This window comes from Rhinopithecus bieti, unplaced genomic scaffold (genome assembly GCF_001698545.2).
Source record: "Rhinopithecus bieti isolate Rb0 unplaced genomic scaffold, ASM169854v2 scaffold_11964, whole genome shotgun sequence".
NCBI lineage: Eukaryota > Metazoa > Chordata > Mammalia > Primates > Cercopithecidae > Rhinopithecus > Rhinopithecus bieti.
Window position 1 is genome coordinate 7225913 of NW_016807677.1, and position 19039 is coordinate 7244951.

General features: G+C 40.0%; 1 protein-coding gene across 2 annotated transcripts in view; it reads right to left on the reverse strand.

The window, feature by feature from the left end:
* The window catches only part of SIK2 (salt inducible kinase 2), a 134843-nt gene that overhangs the window by 15819 nt on the left and 99985 nt on the right, over nucleotides 1-19039 (reverse strand). For both annotated transcript variants that reach the window (XM_017883239.1, XM_017883238.1), the window contains 4 exons: nucleotides 10471-10595; nucleotides 9907-10030; nucleotides 8050-8270; nucleotides 6016-6168 (listed from right to left, as the gene is read on the reverse strand). In XM_017883239.1, coding sequence (XP_017738728.1) covers nucleotides 6016-6168; nucleotides 8050-8270; nucleotides 9907-10030; nucleotides 10471-10595 — 623 coding nt within the window. The remainder of the gene's footprint in view (nucleotides 1-6015; nucleotides 6169-8049; nucleotides 8271-9906; nucleotides 10031-10470; nucleotides 10596-19039) is intronic.

A 19039-nucleotide genomic window follows, 5' to 3' on the forward strand; every position in this document is an offset into this window, starting at 1 on the left:
AAAAAAAAAAAAAAAAAAAGAAAAAAAGGAAAAAAAAATCATTTAAAAAAGAATCTTTCCTTATGACAACTGGCAAAGATTGATTTTAAAGATGAAGCTGCTGAATGATCCTTTCATCACCATCCCTTCAAAACTACCAGAATTTATTAGATGTGTTTTAAATATAACAGGCACTGCACCACATCTGAGAAAACAATCATCATACTAGACCATGAAAGGCGGAAGGATGGCCTGTATTTTTCCGGCTATAGTTATTTCAAGGGCTATAGGGTGGTGAATTTTAAATTGAGACAAATCAAAGGGACAAATGGTATGAGATTCTAGCTTCTCCTCTCCCGAGACCTGAGTTTGATTTCTGGCTCCATCACCTACAAATTGTGTGACCTTAATCAGATTTCCTAACTTCTCTGAAACTTATCTTCAACTGTGAGAGCACAATGCCAACTTCTCAGTGAAGTCAGGACTGTAAAAGGTAACATGCAATGTCCTTAACTCAGTAACATTAATTCGTCCTTTCCCCTTCTTCCTAAAGCCTCCGAATGATCACAAGAATGTAAGAATTAGACTGTAAAATGAATGCAGTCTCGTTCTCAAATACTAACAGTTCCCAGTTAGAATCTCGGATTGATGATTTTCAAGGATGGGGGCGTATGTTAGAAATATACTTTATATTTGAATATACTCTGAATATATTTTCAATACTTTATATTTGGTATATTCCAATATTAATATCATTGGCTATACTGTATAAGATAAAGAATAAAGTAGCATTAGCAAAGTGTTAGAATGTTCTGGATGCCCCAAAACAAACAAACAAATACACAACTGCACACCATTCAGAGTGTGATAAAGAGATAGCTTTCCTTGTATTATCACTCCTCAAGCTTATATTCTGTGCCACTTCTGAGGTTAAACAACTTTTTCCTTTCAAATATCAGGCATTTAAATTATCTAGCTACTATGTAAAATTTTTATCTAGTCACTAGGTAAAATTTACACTCCCCACTAAAGTATATTTGCTACATTCTTCTTACCCCCATCATTAGCTTTTCAATCAAAGGATAAAACTGAAGAATTGATTTCTACTTCCCAGCTTTATTAGACTGCTCCTTCTCTATGAAGGTAGTCTAAATTATTAGGGCAAAGCATGACCGAGGGTGCCATATGGAAATGAGATGCCCATGCGCTAACTATGACCCGCTGCTCCGTCCCTGACTCTCACTAGCTTGGACGCTTTAAATGGCCAGACGGTGCTGTGCCAGACCAAGCGTAGCACATTGTCCTTGACAGCATTCACATCCAACCTGGACTACTACAACTGACTGTGAACTCGGTTAGAGGAATAACGGATAGGATCAAGGAATAACGCTTTTTGTTGTGACAATCACTTCCTAGGAAATATGGTGGGTTTTAGGAGTCTTACGATCACTGAGGGGACTAAAGGGGTCTTTTTGGAACAACAGAGGGTATAAATATACAAACAGCATGCGCAGCATTGCACAGTTGATTAGCAAATATTAAATAAATAGATGGTCAATTAATAACCCAAGAAGCAGATATTATCAAGATATTCTTTAAGAGTGTCAATACTCAATGATTATGCCCAACTAATTGTGATCACTCTTTAGACCACATGTTTATTGCTTTTAATCTCTTCTTTGGACGTTGTGCTTTCCAGAACCATTAAAATGCAAATAATGTTCTTCCCTATGGGAAACTCGTTACTATTCCAATAGGCAAATATTTGTTATGACCTGAATTGTGTCCTGCCAAAATTCACAAGTTGAACCCCTCACCACTAATGTGGCTATATCTGGAGACAGGGCCTTGAAGAAGGTAATTAAGGTTAAATGAGGTCCAAAGGGTGGGGCCCTGATCCCACACAGCAGGTGTCCTTATAAGAGGAGGGAGAGACACCAGAGATCTTTCTCTCCACACTTGCGCAGAGAAAAAAAGTCAGTGAAAAGACAGCCCAGCTACAAGCCAAGAAGACAGGCCTCACCAGATAGCAACCTTCATGGCACCCTCATCCTGATTTCCAGCCTCCCGAACTGTGAGAAAATAATTTCCGTTGTTTAAGCCACTAGGTCTGTGGTATTTTGTTATGGCAGCCCTAGCAAACAGGCACAACCTGTTGTGAAGGGCAACCTCTAAACAGTAATTAAAGAATTGCAGGTGATTGTTTTACTCTTGTTTGTTTACAGCTGATGGAAACTTGCAGTGGAAGGACTGTTAAAAACGAGTGGTTAGGCCAGGTGTGGTGGCTCACTAATTGTGTGACCTTCATCAGGTCCTGCAATCCCAACACTTTGGGAGGCCACGGTAGGAGGATTACTTGAGCCCAGGAATTTGAGACCAGCCTAGGCAACATAGCAAGACCCTATCTCTACAAAAGATTAAAAAAATAATTAGCTGGGCGTGGTGGCATGCACTTGTGGTTCCAGCTGCTTGGGAAGCTGAGGTGGGAGATATCGCCTGAGCCCAGGAGGTTGAGGCTAAAGTGAGCTGTGATTGCCACTGTGCTCTGGCCTTGGTGACACAGCAAGACCCCATCTCAAAAACAAAACCTCCCCTAAAACCCCACCAAAACTAGTGGTTAGAATGTATGAGAAAAAGACATGACATATTTTTTCTAAATAGTCTGAACTCAATTAGATCTAATACTTCCTGCATGTTATACAGCAAACATAAGCACTCCAAATCTAAGATGGGAATCCCACTGTTGTCTAAATAATAATAATGGGTACTTTATTTTTTTATGTTTTACCTTTTGGGACAGAGGCTCACTGTGTCGCCCAGACTGGAATGCAGTGGTGTGATCTCGGCTCACTGCAACCTCTGTCTCCTGGGTTCAAGTGATTTTCCTGCCTCAGCCTCCCGCATAGCTGGGATTATAGGCATGCACCACCATAACTGGCTAATTTTTGTATTTTTAGTAGAGATGGCATTTCACCATGTTGCCCTGGCTGGTCTCAAACGCCTGGGCTCAAGCGAACTGCCCGCCTTAGCCTCCCAAAGCGCTGGGATTACGGGCGTGAGCAACCGTGCAAGGCCATAATGGGTATTTTGTAACTAGGCTATGAACTTCTTAAGGGGAGTGACTGTTTCCAGGGTACTTCTGAAGCCACAGTGGCTAGGACTGTGCCTGGCATGTAAGTGCTCTATTGGTTGAACTAAACTTCTGGTACAGGTTAACCAGTTGTATCTTGGTAGCAATCTAATGAAGTATGTATTGCTGTTCCCATTCTGTATTTAAGGGCACAGGAGCTCAGAGACACTGACTCGCTTGAAGTCACTCAGCTTGGTGTGGAACCTGAGGTCTGCATGATTTCATGGCTCACGTTATCTTTGTATTGACTGGATCATGTTGTTTCCTCAATTTCCTGCTGCTATATCAAGAAACAAGTGATTTGCCACTTCTTTAAAAAAAATTAGAACATCAAGGAATTAAAGTGAGAAGGCTTTACTAAAACTTTAGGCACATTTATATCCATAAAAACAGAAATCTATTTTTTAACAAGTTCAACACTAAAACTCAAAATGTGAAATCTCTGAGAGGAGGGGCCTGTTGCTCAGCATCCAGAAGGCTCTCAGGCAAGCATGTGAATAAGCACTGAAGACTCCATTTGAAGTAGAAGCATTTTAGTTACACTAAGTAGGTTCCATTGAGACTTGGGTCAATGCATAAAGGACACCGAGTACTTGGTAATTAAAAAATCATTGAACATAAGAAGCCATGTTATGCATCTGAACCCTAAGCCAAATTAAATATAATTTGAGATATGCCGGGGAATTTGCTCATAGTCTAGACATGAAAGGATATCGTGTACAATAACATATGCACGTGCTCAGGAACAACTGTTTATATAACCCCTCACCACTCCCTCACTTGCGTAATGTTTAAGAAGAATAAAGAGACTTGGCAGGGAAAGCCTGCTGGTCCTGGGGGCTTTCCAGCTTCCTATCCTTTTGTCTAGTGGCATTTGCAAGAAGGAAGGGGTTCCACTACATCTTAAGTGTTTTTCATTTTATCTCCTTCTTTCTATCTTGAAAGCAACACCATTCAACTTTGAAGATTTCCAAGTGCTCAAAGATACTCTAACTCAAGTATCTGGAACTATATTAATACATTATTTTACTCACATCTGTTATCAATACTCACATTTTTTTTTTTTTTTTTTTTTGAGACAGAGTCTCACTCTGTCACCCAGGCTGGAGTGCAGTGATGGGATCTCGGCTCACTGCAACCTCCGCCTCCCAGGTTCTAATGATTCTCCTGCCTCAGCCTCCTGAGTAGCTGGGACTACAAGAGTGCGCTGTCACGCCCGGCTAATTTTTAGATTTTTAGTAGAGACGGGGTTTCACCATGTTGGCCAGGATGGTCTTGATCTCCTGACCTTGTGATCCACCTGCCTCGGCCTCCCAAAGTGCTGGGATTACAGGCGTAAGCCACCGCGCCCAGCCAATACTCTTATTTTATATATAAAGTATGTATAACAAAATACACCACTTACCTACTAAAATCAAGAAGATTTAATTTCCTTTTTTAAAACATACTCTGTAGATGCCAATGCAAAATTTTATTATAATCCTGTACATTTTGTAAAACTGCCAAAGAAGTACAAAGTCAAAACTCTTCTGCCTTTATTTTTATTTTGAATAAAGGCAGTTACTCACAGAAGTGGACAGGAAAGTCAATGGAGCATACTAACCAACCATTCATCTCAACCTCTACATGGACGATTCCCAAATTTCTAGCCCCAGCCTCTCTCCTCGGATCAAGATCCACATCTTCCTCATGAGCAACTGAGTTAATGGTACCCCTATTTTCTCAGGCTCTGGCTCAAGAACAGAGTCATCTCTAAGTCATGTTGTCCCTTCCTCCCCAATATTTATTTATTACTTTATATAACAAGCATTTACATAGCACTTACTATGTGCCAGGCATATAGTATTTCACAAACATTAGCTATTTCACAGATATTAACTAATTTAATTGTCACAGCATTCTATTATTATCCCCATGACACACTTGGGAAACCAAGGCACAAAAAGACCTTAAGAAACTTAAAATGTCACATAGCAGGAAGTGGTAGAATTTGGGATTTGCTCCAGGTGCTTCTAACCACCACGCTGAGCTGCATCTCTGAACCATTGCTAACTTCATACAGAGTCTACCTCTGAAATGGTTCTTATACTTGCCCCTTCTTTTCTGCTTCCAACAGTGCCATATTTAAGCCTTCAGTATTTCTCGTCTCTACTGTAACACTCTCCTAACTGCTCTCTCCAAATTTCTTCTTTTCTCTACCTGACACATCCTTCATAATGCTACCAGATTAATTAGCCTAAAGCATGGATAGAATTATATCACTTTTCAGCTTAGCGGCCTTCAGTAGGTCCTTGTTGCTTACTGAATTGTAAGTAAACTCTTTACCTTGGCATTCAAAACTCTTCACAATAATGCCTCAGCTCACCACTCACCAAGTCCTCTCCATCTGTGAAGATGTGTCTTACACGCTGTTTCCCCTGTTCAGATGTGCCCCTCTCTCCCCTGTCCCTGGCTCTGCTACAGCACTCATCTTTCCCTATTTTGAATGATGGTTGTTTACGATCTTGTCTTATTTCACTTCTATAGTGTGATGTCTCTGAGGGCAATGACTGTAGTTTATATATCCTACCCCCAACAGTGCCTAAGAATAGAAGCTCGCACATAGTAAATCTGTAATCAAAATTTGTTATATGGAATTGAATGTGAAAGCCAGTGACAGTAATTCTCAACATTGTGAATGACGAAAAAGAGAAACACCTCTTTTAAAAAACTGCTTGAAATAAAGTTAACCCTTAAAAATGAGAAAGTGCTAAAACATTTGAGAATCTAGTGAATGGCAGGCAGAAACTCTACAGAAAAACAGAGTGTAGAGGGTGAAATCCTAACCCTGTGTATAAGATGAAAAATCTGTCGAACATGTGAACAGGCACATGCACAGATAAGACGCTCAGCTAAGGGGGCATTACCTTGGCAACTGTTTGCTCAGCAATGGTGCTAGGCCGACGCTGGCGGCCGTCAAGTCTCTGCTCCACTGGGAAACTGCTCCTATGTGATTTCAGGCGCTCCACCAACAAGAAATAAATGGCAGCAAAGTGGTTATAGCTCTTGTTCTGCAAAGACTGAAAGAAAAAACAAGTGGTAAAGGCAAAGAGCTGTAAAGACCAATGCAATGATCTATAAATGCCTAAAAAAAAGCGGAAAGAAACTGTGTGCTCTTAAAAATAGAGTGAAAAACAAAGTGTGTCTCAAAATGAAAGCTGCTCCAAAATTAAGACTGGAAGGCAGAAAACTTCAACTCTCTAGTATTAATTATATAAAGGATGATCCCTTTAAATGGGTTGACCAGCCACCCCCCCTCCCTTTTTTTTTCTTTTGAGACGGAGTCTCGCTCTGTTGCCCAGGCTGGAGGCAGTGGCCGGATCTCAGCTCACTGCAAGCTCTGCCTCCCGGGTTTATGCCATTCTCCTGCCTCAGCCTCCCGAGTAGCTGGGACTACAGGCGCCCGCCACCTCGCCCGACTAGATTTTGTATTTTTTAGTAGAGATGGGGTTTCACCATGTTAGCCAGGATGGTCTTGATCTCCTGACCTCGTGATCCGCCCGTCTCGGCCTCCCAAAGTGCTGGGATTACAGGCTTGAGCCACCGTGACCAGCCCTTTTACATGAACAAGATCCATTTATTTTTCTCCAGTCAGAGAAAATGCCATCATTGTCTCATGTAGACATTCCCCAATGCTGCCACATGGCCCCATCTCATAGCTGTAACGGCGGTGTAAGGTCAGTTAGCAACCTGAGCCCGAGGCTCTAATTCCATGGCTTCGACACAAATCTGAACCATTGAAAACTCTGAAGTGCATGGTTAAAGTATGTGGAGAACTTTCTGATGATTATTTTGGGCTGGAGAATGGCATCTGGATGCTAAATTGAGAGACACTATGTCTCCGTTCTTAGGTAATTTTTTCCTCTTATTTTTGCAGTCCCACCCTCTTAAAACCTTGAAAATAAAGTTGCTTCCCAAATGTTCACATCTCCAGCCTGCCAGCTTTCCCAGATACTGAGGGAACAGAGAAACAACTGCTCCTTTGGCTTCTAATTCCACCTGACAGTCGGCATGGGTGCTGTGCAGGGCACCAGGATGCAGAGCCGTCTCAGCAAAAATCACAGGTCAGTGGAATCGCACGCCCAGCTACCACGCTGGATGCACTTCAGGGACAAGTACAGAAAAACATCTCTGAGTGCACAGTGAGCAAAGCAGGAGAGTCAGTTTGGTTTCACTTATGGCTGCGTGGCGGGGGAAAGGCAGTACAACACGGAGCCTTGGTCTTTCACAGCAAACAAGGCGGCATTTGATATTCTTGTTATGTTTCTTCCTCAAGAGCACTGTTTGCTTTTTTACTATTGTAGAAGCATTAGAAATATGTATATCCTATAAGTATGCTAACTATTTGAGAACAGAAATAAAAGCCAAGAGGAATTTTCCAGGTTCATGACCCTTCACAGTTCTATGACCCCTAAATACTTCCAAATCAGGAGCCCACCTGTTTTTGCCTTCTTAGTTTCTCCAGTTCACAATCTAAATTCCCTGGCTTTCTTAAACCTGATACCTACCCTTCTTGTTTCCTGCTTGGCCCTTTGCCTATCTGCACATTTATGTTCCATACAAACTAGTTAAATACCTATGTAAAACTTCATGTTTCATCTTGGAAGCAACTTTCTACCTTGTATTTGTTAAGCTTCCATCTTTGCCTTTTCTGACTCTTTTATAAATGCCTCCTCTCGAATGTTTTGGCAGATGGGGCAAAGAAAGGAATTTAAGATGCTGAATAAAAGTAAATATAAATAGAGTCTGATGTCATCAATAGGGAACACTGAAGAGTACGCCTAGGCGCTGGGGATACATGTGCTAAAAGACCAGGATGACAGGTGTTGAGTATGAAAGTTCAAGTAGCTAAGTGCAGTAGAACCCTGAAATACCTTTAGTCAAATCTCTGATCACTTTACCTCAATGGTTTTCTGCTGATCTATTCCAAGGCTGTGCATCAGTCGCAGAACCTGCTCATTAAACTCCCCAATGGATGGCTCATTTTCTTGCTCTTGTGGATACAGAACAGGTCTCTGGACAGGAACTTCTATGAGCATCCATTTATGCTCCTTGATTTGAGCTATGGTTAGCCGTTTGGATGGGTCTAGGACCAACATCCTTCGAATAAGGTGCTCGCAATCTATAGAAAACACAATGTTACAAAAGTCACATAAATCACCTTGCACTTCAGGGTTATTTGCTTGGCTTGTGACTTTGTACAAGGGTGTTAATCTTTGTATCCTATACTGGAAAGTGGAAGGTCAAATGAATAAATGAATACATGCAGGCTACTTATATTTGTCAAGTTAACGTGGTAAACAAATACCTAAGAAAAACAGGAGGGTGTAGGTCTATCAGATTCTGGGCTAAATGAAACTTTCCACTGAACTTCGCAACTGAAAATATCTAGAAACAGACTTTGATTTCCACTAAAGAAAATAAATAAGCCTCATTCCTAGAACAAGCAGACAGTAAATCGATCCTCAGTCATAGCTAATGCTGATATACTAAGGCTATGTAAGCGAGGCAAAGAGCTCTCCAATGGGCTGCTGCTCTCCTTCACATCACTGTAGTGAGAAAAGTGTATGTAAAATATTACTTACTTCTGACTACACCAAGAAAACTGCACTGCTGCAACTTTGAGCACTAGCATATTCTCTGAGCTGACATGATGCTCTTCACTCACACATAAGCTAACCTCCTGTCACTAAATGCCAGGCGCTGTGCTAAGTGCTTTACATAGATTATGCTTATTAACTATTATTATTATTATTGGAGACAGGGTCTCATTCTTGGTCAGGGTGCCCAGGATGGAGTGTAGTAATGCAGTCACAGCTCACTGCAAGCAATCCTCCTGCCTCTGCTTCCTGAGTAGCTAGGACTACAGGTGCATGTCACCACAACAGGCTAATTGAAAAAAAATTTTTTTTTTTTTGTAGAGACAGGGTCTTGCAATATTGTCCAGGCTGGTCTCCAACTCCTGGCCTTAAGAGATCCTCCTGCCTTTGCCTCCCAAACCACTGGAATTACAGGTATAAACCACCATACCTGATTGACAGATTAATTTAATTAAACCTTACAACACCCATGGGGTAGGAGCTATTGCTATTTCTATTTTATAGATGGGGAAATTGAAGCAGAGAGAGAGGAGATAAAACTTGTTAAAGTCATATGGCCAGTAACCGGTGGACTCAGGATTAAAATCAGGCAGTATGGTAGTTTGGCTTCACAGTCCATGCTCTTAACTACAAAGAGTATTATTTCTATTGTTAGTAGAAAGAAAAAAGTTAAGAATGATTTTATCAAAATGAAACTAAGGGGTAAACTTAACTGCTGTCTAGGTAACAGCTCAGTACACGACAGGCAGGGATTATGGCATCTCATCTGAATTTAGCAGAATTTTGCCAGTTGGCTTTTTAATTAAAAAATTTTAATTTTATAAAATCCATTATATATTGGAGTAAAATGGTTGTGAGTCTGCATCTACAAAGGGCTTCGTTAAATCTAAAATAAACCTGGGACATTTATAGACCCAGAATGAATGAGAAGACATGCTGCTGTTAATCTGGGAAATGCTGTGTGTTCAGTTACAAGTAGAAGGCTGGAAACTGTCTCACCTACATAAAGGAGTTTGCTTCTTTCTATAGCTTTTAACCTATAGCTCAGTCACTTTATTTGGCACCCAAACTCTTGGAAAAAAAGAAGCTTTTACCTAGGCCTTTCACTTGGAGCACTAACACTGTAAAACACTGTAAGTAAGATGAAAAGCTTGTTACCTTCTGACATGAAATATGGAATCCGGAATCTTCCTTCCAGAACCCTCTGCCTCAAAATTGGAAGAGTCGGTCCATCAAAGGGCAGAGCTCCACAGACAAGGACGTAAAGAACAACTCCCATACTCTAGGGAAGAAAACAATGCAGAGACTTTCCTACCCAAGAACGTCAAACGCTCTTTGTTTTCCTGAACATCCTCAGGGCTCTTGAAATCATATGGACTGAAAAATTCCTGTCTGAATTTATTATTTTCTCAGAATTTGAAAAAATCAAAACCCTGACTACTACAATAAGTATCTTATAATAAATACCAAAGAATTTGAATCTGATCATTTTGATTACTACTTAACTTTAAATTACTGCTGATATTAGGATGACAACACCTATCCTTAGAAAGTCTTTCCGAGGGATCCATTTCAAGATGCTCTGAGTAAGTATAGTCCAGTGGATGGGGAAAATATGAAATACTGCTTTTATGTTAAGTACCAGGAGCTTCTAAGATGGGCCAGAGTACCAAGTATTATCATTATAGATGCATTTAACAACACAGCAAAGCAAAGCAGTACCCAGATGTCCAGCTGTGGTCCTTCATACTGCTGCCCTTCAAAGACTTCTGGGGCTGCATAAGGGGGGCTGCCACACCATGTTGCCAGCAGTTCGCCACTTTTAAAGAAATTTCCAAAACCGAAATCTATTGGGATGGAAATAAATGTTACTTTCATCTATGCTCTCAAACTATACTGCATTTCTCTGTAATAAATTTTATAATATGCTGTATTAACAATATCACTACTATTTACTGTGAGGACTGGGATGGCATCTTATCTTGTGATGTTTCCCTGGCATCAGCACAATGACTACCAAATAGTAAGTACTCAATACATGTTGCTGAATGTATGTGTAAATCAATCAAGTTTTCTTCCCAAAGAGAGTGAGAGATTGGTAAAAGACTTTATATCATGTGAAAGAAAATCAGCCTTAAAGTGGACAACCCAACTAGTATTTGATAATCTTAGAATTTCAATTACCTGATGACTGCTAAAGAGCTCTTTATTTTAAATGGTCTATAAGGCAAGAAACAAATAAGTAAAACTCTAAGATATTCACCTGAACATAACCGACTGTCTGGCTGCCATTACCCCAGATACATAACCCTTGAAGGCAACTGAGTGCAGCGTTTCCTAAGTGACAACCTTGTAAGTGTTGGTCCACATATCCTGTTTTAGCAGATACCCATCTGAAGAGCTCATTAACATCTGATGGCCGTATAGCCCAGCCACAAGCCACCTAGCACCATCACTTATTTACTAATTTATGGATCGTAGTGGCATTATAGTTCAAAACAGTTAATGGCCTTCTTCTTATGATCTTAGCCAAACTGAATCTATAGTTTTGATACAGAGAATGCACTCTAGAAACACTACTCAGATGCCTTCAATATGCATTAAAAAATTTAGTAAGTATTGTTATAAATGCAAGTTTATACCCTTTTGCTAAGCCTTTATAGTCTCATGTTCTTACCGAAGAAACAAATTCCTATTATTTTGTTAAGTTATACTCATGCTGTCTTATGTTGCTACATACTCCTAACTGAAGAACCTGTCTCAGTGACAGGAACTGGCTCTCCACCCAGCAGGAGCGCAACATTGCATGCACAGTGAGCTTTAAGAGATGGCTCAAGAAAGACTGGATCGAGTCTCCACTGCCAGACAGACTGACTGGCTTTGTGACTTTGGATCAGTCTTTGTGAGCCTTAGTTTCCCCATCTGTAAAGTTAAAATGATAAATATACCTAGTCAGTAGGTTGCTGTAAAGGCCCAGTGTTGAAATCAGCTCACTCCATTCATACCTTGAGACCATACATACTTGTGCACCTTAGGCAAAGCATTCTCTTAGCTTGCTAACATAAAAACTAGTGGCAAGCAGTAGTAACAGTAATAACAGTAATGATCCCCATCATTACAGCTTCGTGGAAGAGTACAATCTATGAAGTTATGAGAACTAGAGCTAATTTCCAGTTTTATCACTTTCAAGCCTCAAGTCCTCTAGGAAAGTTATTTTTTCCACATCTATAAATGTAGGGATAATCCACCTACCCAGATAGGATGCTGCGAGGATTAAATGAGATTAAGAATGTAAAATGCCAGAGCGTACTAGACGTGAAAGGTCAGCTCTCCTCCTCCTGTGAAACCATTACCACCAACTGTTGCCTTTCAGAGAAAAAGGTCCCAAAAAAATAGATAGGAGTGGTAGAAAAAGTTAGAGGGAGCTTAAGGGTTTAAGAGAGAAAAGAGGGTACATCTGGGGAAAGAGCTTCAGATACAGTCTAAACCTAGTGAACAACACCGTGGTCTGCCTTTGGTATCCAGGAGTGTGAGGCAAAGGGGGTGCCAGGGAGAAGTTCTCTCTTTACAAAGTAACCTCAGCTCAGCTCCACAGTCCACTTTCCAAAATGACTGTCAGAAAGGCCTTGTCTTCACAATACCACCTCTATGACTAACCACCCCTAGAACATCGTATCCCATATGGATACATACAGATATATATATATATATTTCTAATTTTCTAGAAAAACTACACTCTCAGATGAGTCAAGGACTAGATGTTCCCATGAGTCAGAAACTAGATGTTCTCATGAGTCAAGGACTAGATGTTAAATGAGTCAAGGACTATGTTCAAATGTTAATTTCACTCACAGGATAAAGCAGCACAAGAAACTCTCGGATGTGTGTTCAGAGATCCTGAAATACATACAATAATTGCTGCACTTTAAACCATAATCACAGGATGAGTTTTAGTACCTGTAAATTGAGGATACTCTCCAAATAGCACAGGTAAGGTTGTTTTTTTTTTTTTTGAGACAAAGTCTTGCTCTGTTGCCCAGGCTGGAGTGCAGTGGCACAATCTCAGCTCACTGCAGTCCTCGCACTTCAACCTCCTGAGTAGCACAGGTGTGCTCCACCATACCCGGCTAATTTTTGTAAAATTTTTTGTAGAGACAGGGATTCGCCATGTTTCCCAGGCTGGTCTTCAAATCCTGGGCTGAAGCAATCCACCCGCCATGGCCTCCCAAAGTGCTGGGATTACAGGTGTGAGCCACCACCTGGCCCATTGGTAAGTTTTAATGTCTCCAGGAGCCCTTATAGAGTCACATCATTCTGAAATTTCCCAGACCTGGTGAAATAAACTCAAAGGAGTGAACGGGACAGAGGCCTGTAAAGAAGGTGGCCTGGCCTCTTTATTGCCTTAGGCTCTCATGGTACACTTCACAGGCAAGAGAACAAGAGCTAGGAATGCTTCTCTGGACCCGTGGTAGCCCAGTTTCAACCTCTGCTTTACAAATCTAGCACAAAGAAAGCTTCCTGTTCACTTACAAGAGGAGTGGTACTAAGTAATTATTTCTATTTTCTGCAGGTAATATGAATATAGAAACTTGGGTCTATAGGAATATTAAAAGAAACACTGAAAGACAGGCTCACTAAGCTGTAACAATATTACATGTGCTGAGGTCTTCTATAACCTTGTCAAAGCACTTCAAATGTTATATTTATATATGTTTTTGAGACTGGTCTTGCTCTGTTGCCCAGGCTGGAGGGCAGAGGTGTGAATCACAGCTCACTGTAGCCTTCATCTCCCAGGCTCAAGTGATCTTTTTGCCTCAGCCTTCCAAGGAGCTGGGACGATAGACTCACACCACCATGCCTGGCTAATTTTTTTAAAATTATTATTATTATTTTTTGGGTAGAGACAAGGTCTCACTATGTTGTGGAGGCTGGTCTTAAACTCCTTGGCCCAAGTGATCCTCCTGCCTCAGCCCCCAAAGTGCTGGGACTACAGGTGTGAGCCACTGCCCTCTGCCAAACACTGTATTTGTAATCATCTGAAGAATGGGTTAAGGAAGACTTTGGTGTTAGGCAGATTGGGGATCAAATCTTGGGTTTTCCATTAGCTATGTAATCTTGGACAAATTACTTAACTTCTTGGAGCCTTGGTTTCCTCATCTGAAAAATAGGGACAATAGTTACATTTCTTAAAGTAGTTGTATTAATAGAAATAGATATTATATTGCAATTGAAACACAGTAGGTAGCCAATAAACAGAAGCTATCGTTGCTATTATTATTTATTATTTTACTTATCTGTCTATCCCATCAGACTAAGTTCCTCAGGAGCAGAGAATGGGGGACAATAGTCTGTACTCCCAGCATATCATCTGCAGACAAGAGCTGCTCGATAAAGGTTTGCTATATGAATATGTTGTTCCTACCTCTTTTAAAAGTGCTCTACTACGTGACAGGAGCTGACTTAAGCTCTCTGAAGATAACTTCTTCTTAGTTCTATGAAGTATCCTTATTTTAGGAGAAAGTGAGGATATAAAGTTAAGTATTTTGCCAGAGGTTATACAGCTAGCTACTAAGCTGCACCAGTGGAATAGAAACCAAGTTTAACTACTTCGAGGCTTCATTGTTAACCACTACCTTCATGTCTTTCACTGGCATGTCAAAAATAGTTATTTTTGAAGAAGTTAATAATTGTCAGGGTTAAGAAGTGGCAGCAAAAGGCACTTAAAAATAAGAGCCTTTTAATTTCTTCACAGGAATCTGGATAACTTGCTTCACCCAGTCTGCAGCTTTCTGCCTAAATGCATAAGGTGCATTGTGAAATGGGGGGTGAGTAGGGGGGGATGAAATATGAAAATGCAGGATTTATTTCTTACTGCCATTTATTCAAATGAAATGGACTATATTCATGTTTCATCATACTAACCAATTTCATTCATTCCTTCATTAAACATCAGCATTCCATACACATGTCAACCACTGTGCAAACACAGAAGTCTTGCAACAACACAAAATAATAAGACTCCACATCATCATCTGACTTTTGGAAAGCATTATGAAAACAATCACTTGGGCATTCGTCTCTCTCTCTCTACCAGACTCAGATCCAGCCTAGTTCTGCTAGAAAGTAAACATCTTTCTAGTTTAATATCTTCTCTAATTCTGATATGCAAGTTAATACCTAAAACTATGGCTATGTTCCTCAGACATTCTGCTTGCTATTATAAACAAAACATTTATGCCATGCCATGTGGCTTCATTTTGACTTTTTTAAACTCTTAATTTTGAAATACTTTTAGATTTACAGAAGAGTTGCAACAGTAAATTCAGATTTCCCCATACCCTTCACCCAGCTTCCTCTGTTAACATTTTACATACCTACAGTATAATCACCAAAACTAAGCTTCAATTATCAAAACACTGATTCACTACTATTAATTAAACTACAGACTTAACATTTCATGAGTTTAGTCACGTGTTCCTTTTCAGTTCAGGAATTCCACGTTGCATTTAGCCTCCTGACTCCTTAGTCTTCTCCAATTTGTATTCATATTCTCTCACCTGGGTTCTATATGGTCTGAAATATTTATAGAAGAGGATTCGGGGTAGAGTCTTTTTTTTTTTTTTTTTTTTGAGATGGAGTCTCTCTTTTCCCCCCGGCGGGGGGGGACAGGCCGGATCTCAGCTCACTGCAAGCTCCGCCTCCCAGGTTTATGCCATTCTCCTGCCTCAGCCTCCCGAGTAGCTGGGACTACAGGCGCCCGCCACCTCACCCGGCTAGTTTTTTGTATTTTTTAGTAGAGACGGGGTTTCATTGTGTTAGCCAGGATGGTCTCGATCTCCTGACCTCGTGATCCGCCCGTCTCGGCCTCCCAAAGTGCTGGGATTACAGGCTTGAGCCACTGCGCCCGGCCCGGGATAGAGTCTTTAATTACAGATCAGTTACTGACTCTCATGAAAATCAACTAGGTCTCAAAAGCTGAGTCCTCTATCTCTTACTTAACCAGCAACAGCAGACCAAGGATATATCTGAACATAGCCCTAGAGCTGCTAGTATTGCTTTCTGCTCTATATTTTGAAAGTTGACTGACTGACCTATATCGTCCTAAAAAAAACCAGTATTACTATCATCACTAAATTGTATAAATTATATAAATTATCAGTGCCCAAAATTATCATTAGCAAAGGCATGATGTTTTAGGAAGAAGAGGGTCTTGCATAGAGTAAATAAGCTGATTCTGATGATTATTGTCTAATGGGAACCAAGTACAAAATAGAGAATTCTGTTTGTTGGAATGAAGTAATGAAATAAATCAAATACTAACATGCATATAAATCACCTGGGGAAATTGCTAAAGTGCAGACTCTGACTCAGTACATTTAGGAATGGGCCTCAGATTCTGCATTTGTAACAAGCTCTGAAGTGATGCTCATGCTGCTGGTCTCCAGACCACTCTTTGACTAGCCAGAAAACAGAATGAAACAGAGGCGGTGAAAAATACACAGAAGATTTAAACAGTTTGTCAATGTTTACTGTTGCAAAAGATTACACTTGCTAAATACTTTTAGGATTTTTATTTAAATAGGAGACGTAAGAAAATTGTTAGGTTAAACTAAGTCATTTGTTTTTTAAAAAGGAAAAAAACAAACAAAACATTGAAAACCAATCTTCAGGCTAAGGAAAAGTAAATGATTTCTAGGAATCAACACCACTGAGGCAATTTTGAATCTCCAGCAGTGTGTTATAATGTCTAATTTATAATTTAAAAAATCCTCCTACAGAGCAGCAGATGGCTTTAGGGTTAAATTTATCTTTGTTTCTAAAATTACCAGTAGAATTCAGCTAGCCAGGCTTGATGAAGAGTTACACATCCTTTGTAATTATAATAGGAGTGAAGAAGACAATTATGAGGAAATGAAAGCTGACAAATGAAAGGTGGAGAGTGATAGAGATGAAGCTGACCCATTGCACAAACTGAATGTGGATCAGCCAACACTGACGTCAATGCATACTTTGTTGCCCACCAGCAAGAAAAGGTCAGTTGCACAGTTCATTTCCAAACATCAGTCACTCTCCCATCTGACAGGAGGGAAGGGAATAATCATCACAGTTGAGATGAAATGTGATCCTGCTGACCAATGTAAGACATCTATTTGTCCAGTCAGAGAGTTCAATGAGCTAAGAAGCAAATAAATAATCTTCCTTAGCTTAAATGAAGTAAGGGGAAGGGAAATGAAGAGGGAAAAAAAATCAAACCAAACTGAACCCTTTGAGCCATCTTCCATATTCCCAGCTTACTATGGAATGCTAAGTAGGACTTAAGGATACAAAGTTTCATTGTGCTTTTGATGTAAAGCTCTTTTACTTTTACATAAGGCTAGTGGCAGGAGAACAAATGGAAGACTTGCAATAAATATTTTCCAATAAAATAAAATACTTAAAATTTAAAAAAATATATTTTCCTATCTTTGCCTCTCCTACCCTTTTTCAGTTCTAGAGGACAAATCTGAAATCATATATACAGAAACCTTGACTCAAGGTCATCTAGTAAGTAGGAAGGTTGTTAGAAGCAATGATGGGCCAGTGCCTCAAATCAGAAAGGAAGCATTCTTCTTGGGCTAAAGACAAGTGACTCGTGATGCACAGGTCAGATTAATCAGGCTAATTACACAATATTAATTACATTTAAGGTCTCTCTCAGCAAAAAATTAAGTTGCATCAACCAGAGACAATTGAGAATATGTGAAAAACTTTCCTTGGTCCTAAAAGGTTTGTATTAATAAGGCTTTAAAGCCTTAGTTAATTAAAAAAACATGCTGAGAGGGTTATATGGCTATTAAAATTTTAAGGCTTTGTTTTCACATGGAATCAATTATACATTGAATACAAATAATAGCTACCTTGTATTGAGTGTTTACATGGTGCCAGGAACTTTATCTAACAATTTATTTAACAAACAGTTAACTAGCACTATGTGCCGGGCACCGTTCTAAGTACCCTACAAACATTAACTCAAGTAATAATCACTATGAGATATGAACTTTCATCATTCTCCCTTTACAGATAAGGAAACTGAGAAGAGAGAAGTCAGGAAACGTGGTCAAAGTAACAAAGCTAGTAAGTGGCAGAGGCGGGATTCAAACCCAGGTATCCTCACTTTACAGCCCATACTCTGACCTATTACCCTACATCGCCTCCCTGTCTCCAATATTATCACCAATCTCTATAATCTGTTCCTGAAAAACAGATTTGTATTTAATAGATATGGAAACCCAGGCCTAGAGAGTGTAAATAATCAGCCCAAGGTCATAGCTACTAAGTGGCACAGCCAGAATCTGCACCAGCACTGTTACTCAACTCAGTACTCTACATGAAGCCCTGTTTAACGTGTGATTAATTCATAGATTTTTATCCTTATTTAAGTATTTATTATAAACATTTTAGATTGGGAAAGTTAGAGAATAAAACTAAATATAGATTGGGAAAGTTAGAGAATAAAACTAAATATTCTTCATCTATTTATTCTCAACTTAATGCCTAAATAGCCAGAGCCAAGACAGCTAGGTGGAAATAGTACTGCAATTACTAAAACTACTGAAAGCCAATATCGCTTTGCATTCAGCTTCTTACTGTGAATGTCCTCACACTCACTTTTTACAAAAGTTGGAGGTCTCATGGTTGAAGTAATGAGTACACACTGGTGTGGGTGAATCCATGGCTCATTAGTGTCTCAAGTTTTGTTTTATTTTTTTGTTTGAGACAGAGTCTTGCTCTGTCACCAGGCTGGAGTGCAGTGGTACGATCTCGGTTCACTGAAACATCTGACTCCCTGGTTCAAGCAATTCTCCTGCCTCAGCCTCCCGAGTAGCTGGGATTACAGGCATGTGCCACCATGCCCAGCTAATTTTTGTAGTTTTAGTAGAGATGGGGTTTCCCCATGTTGGCCAGGATGGTCTCAAACTCCTGACCTCATGATCCGTCCACCTTGGCCTCCCAAAGTTCTGGGATTACAGGAGTGAGCCACCATGCCTGGCCTGTCTCAAGTTTCTACTCACGGGGAGAACATAACCTGGAAACTGATCTCAAAGCCATGTTTCTGTTATTTATTAAAATGAACCATGTTTGACACTTCTATTCCATTTTGTTTTATAAACACAAAAATATTTTAATTTAAACCTAGTTTTGGCTTGTGCTTCTCAATTTCAATATAAAGGATGGCTAAAACAGTTCATTTATTCAGCTTATTCTGCAATTAGAGGTTTTCATAATCCCCCCCCCCCCCAACAAAAAAGAC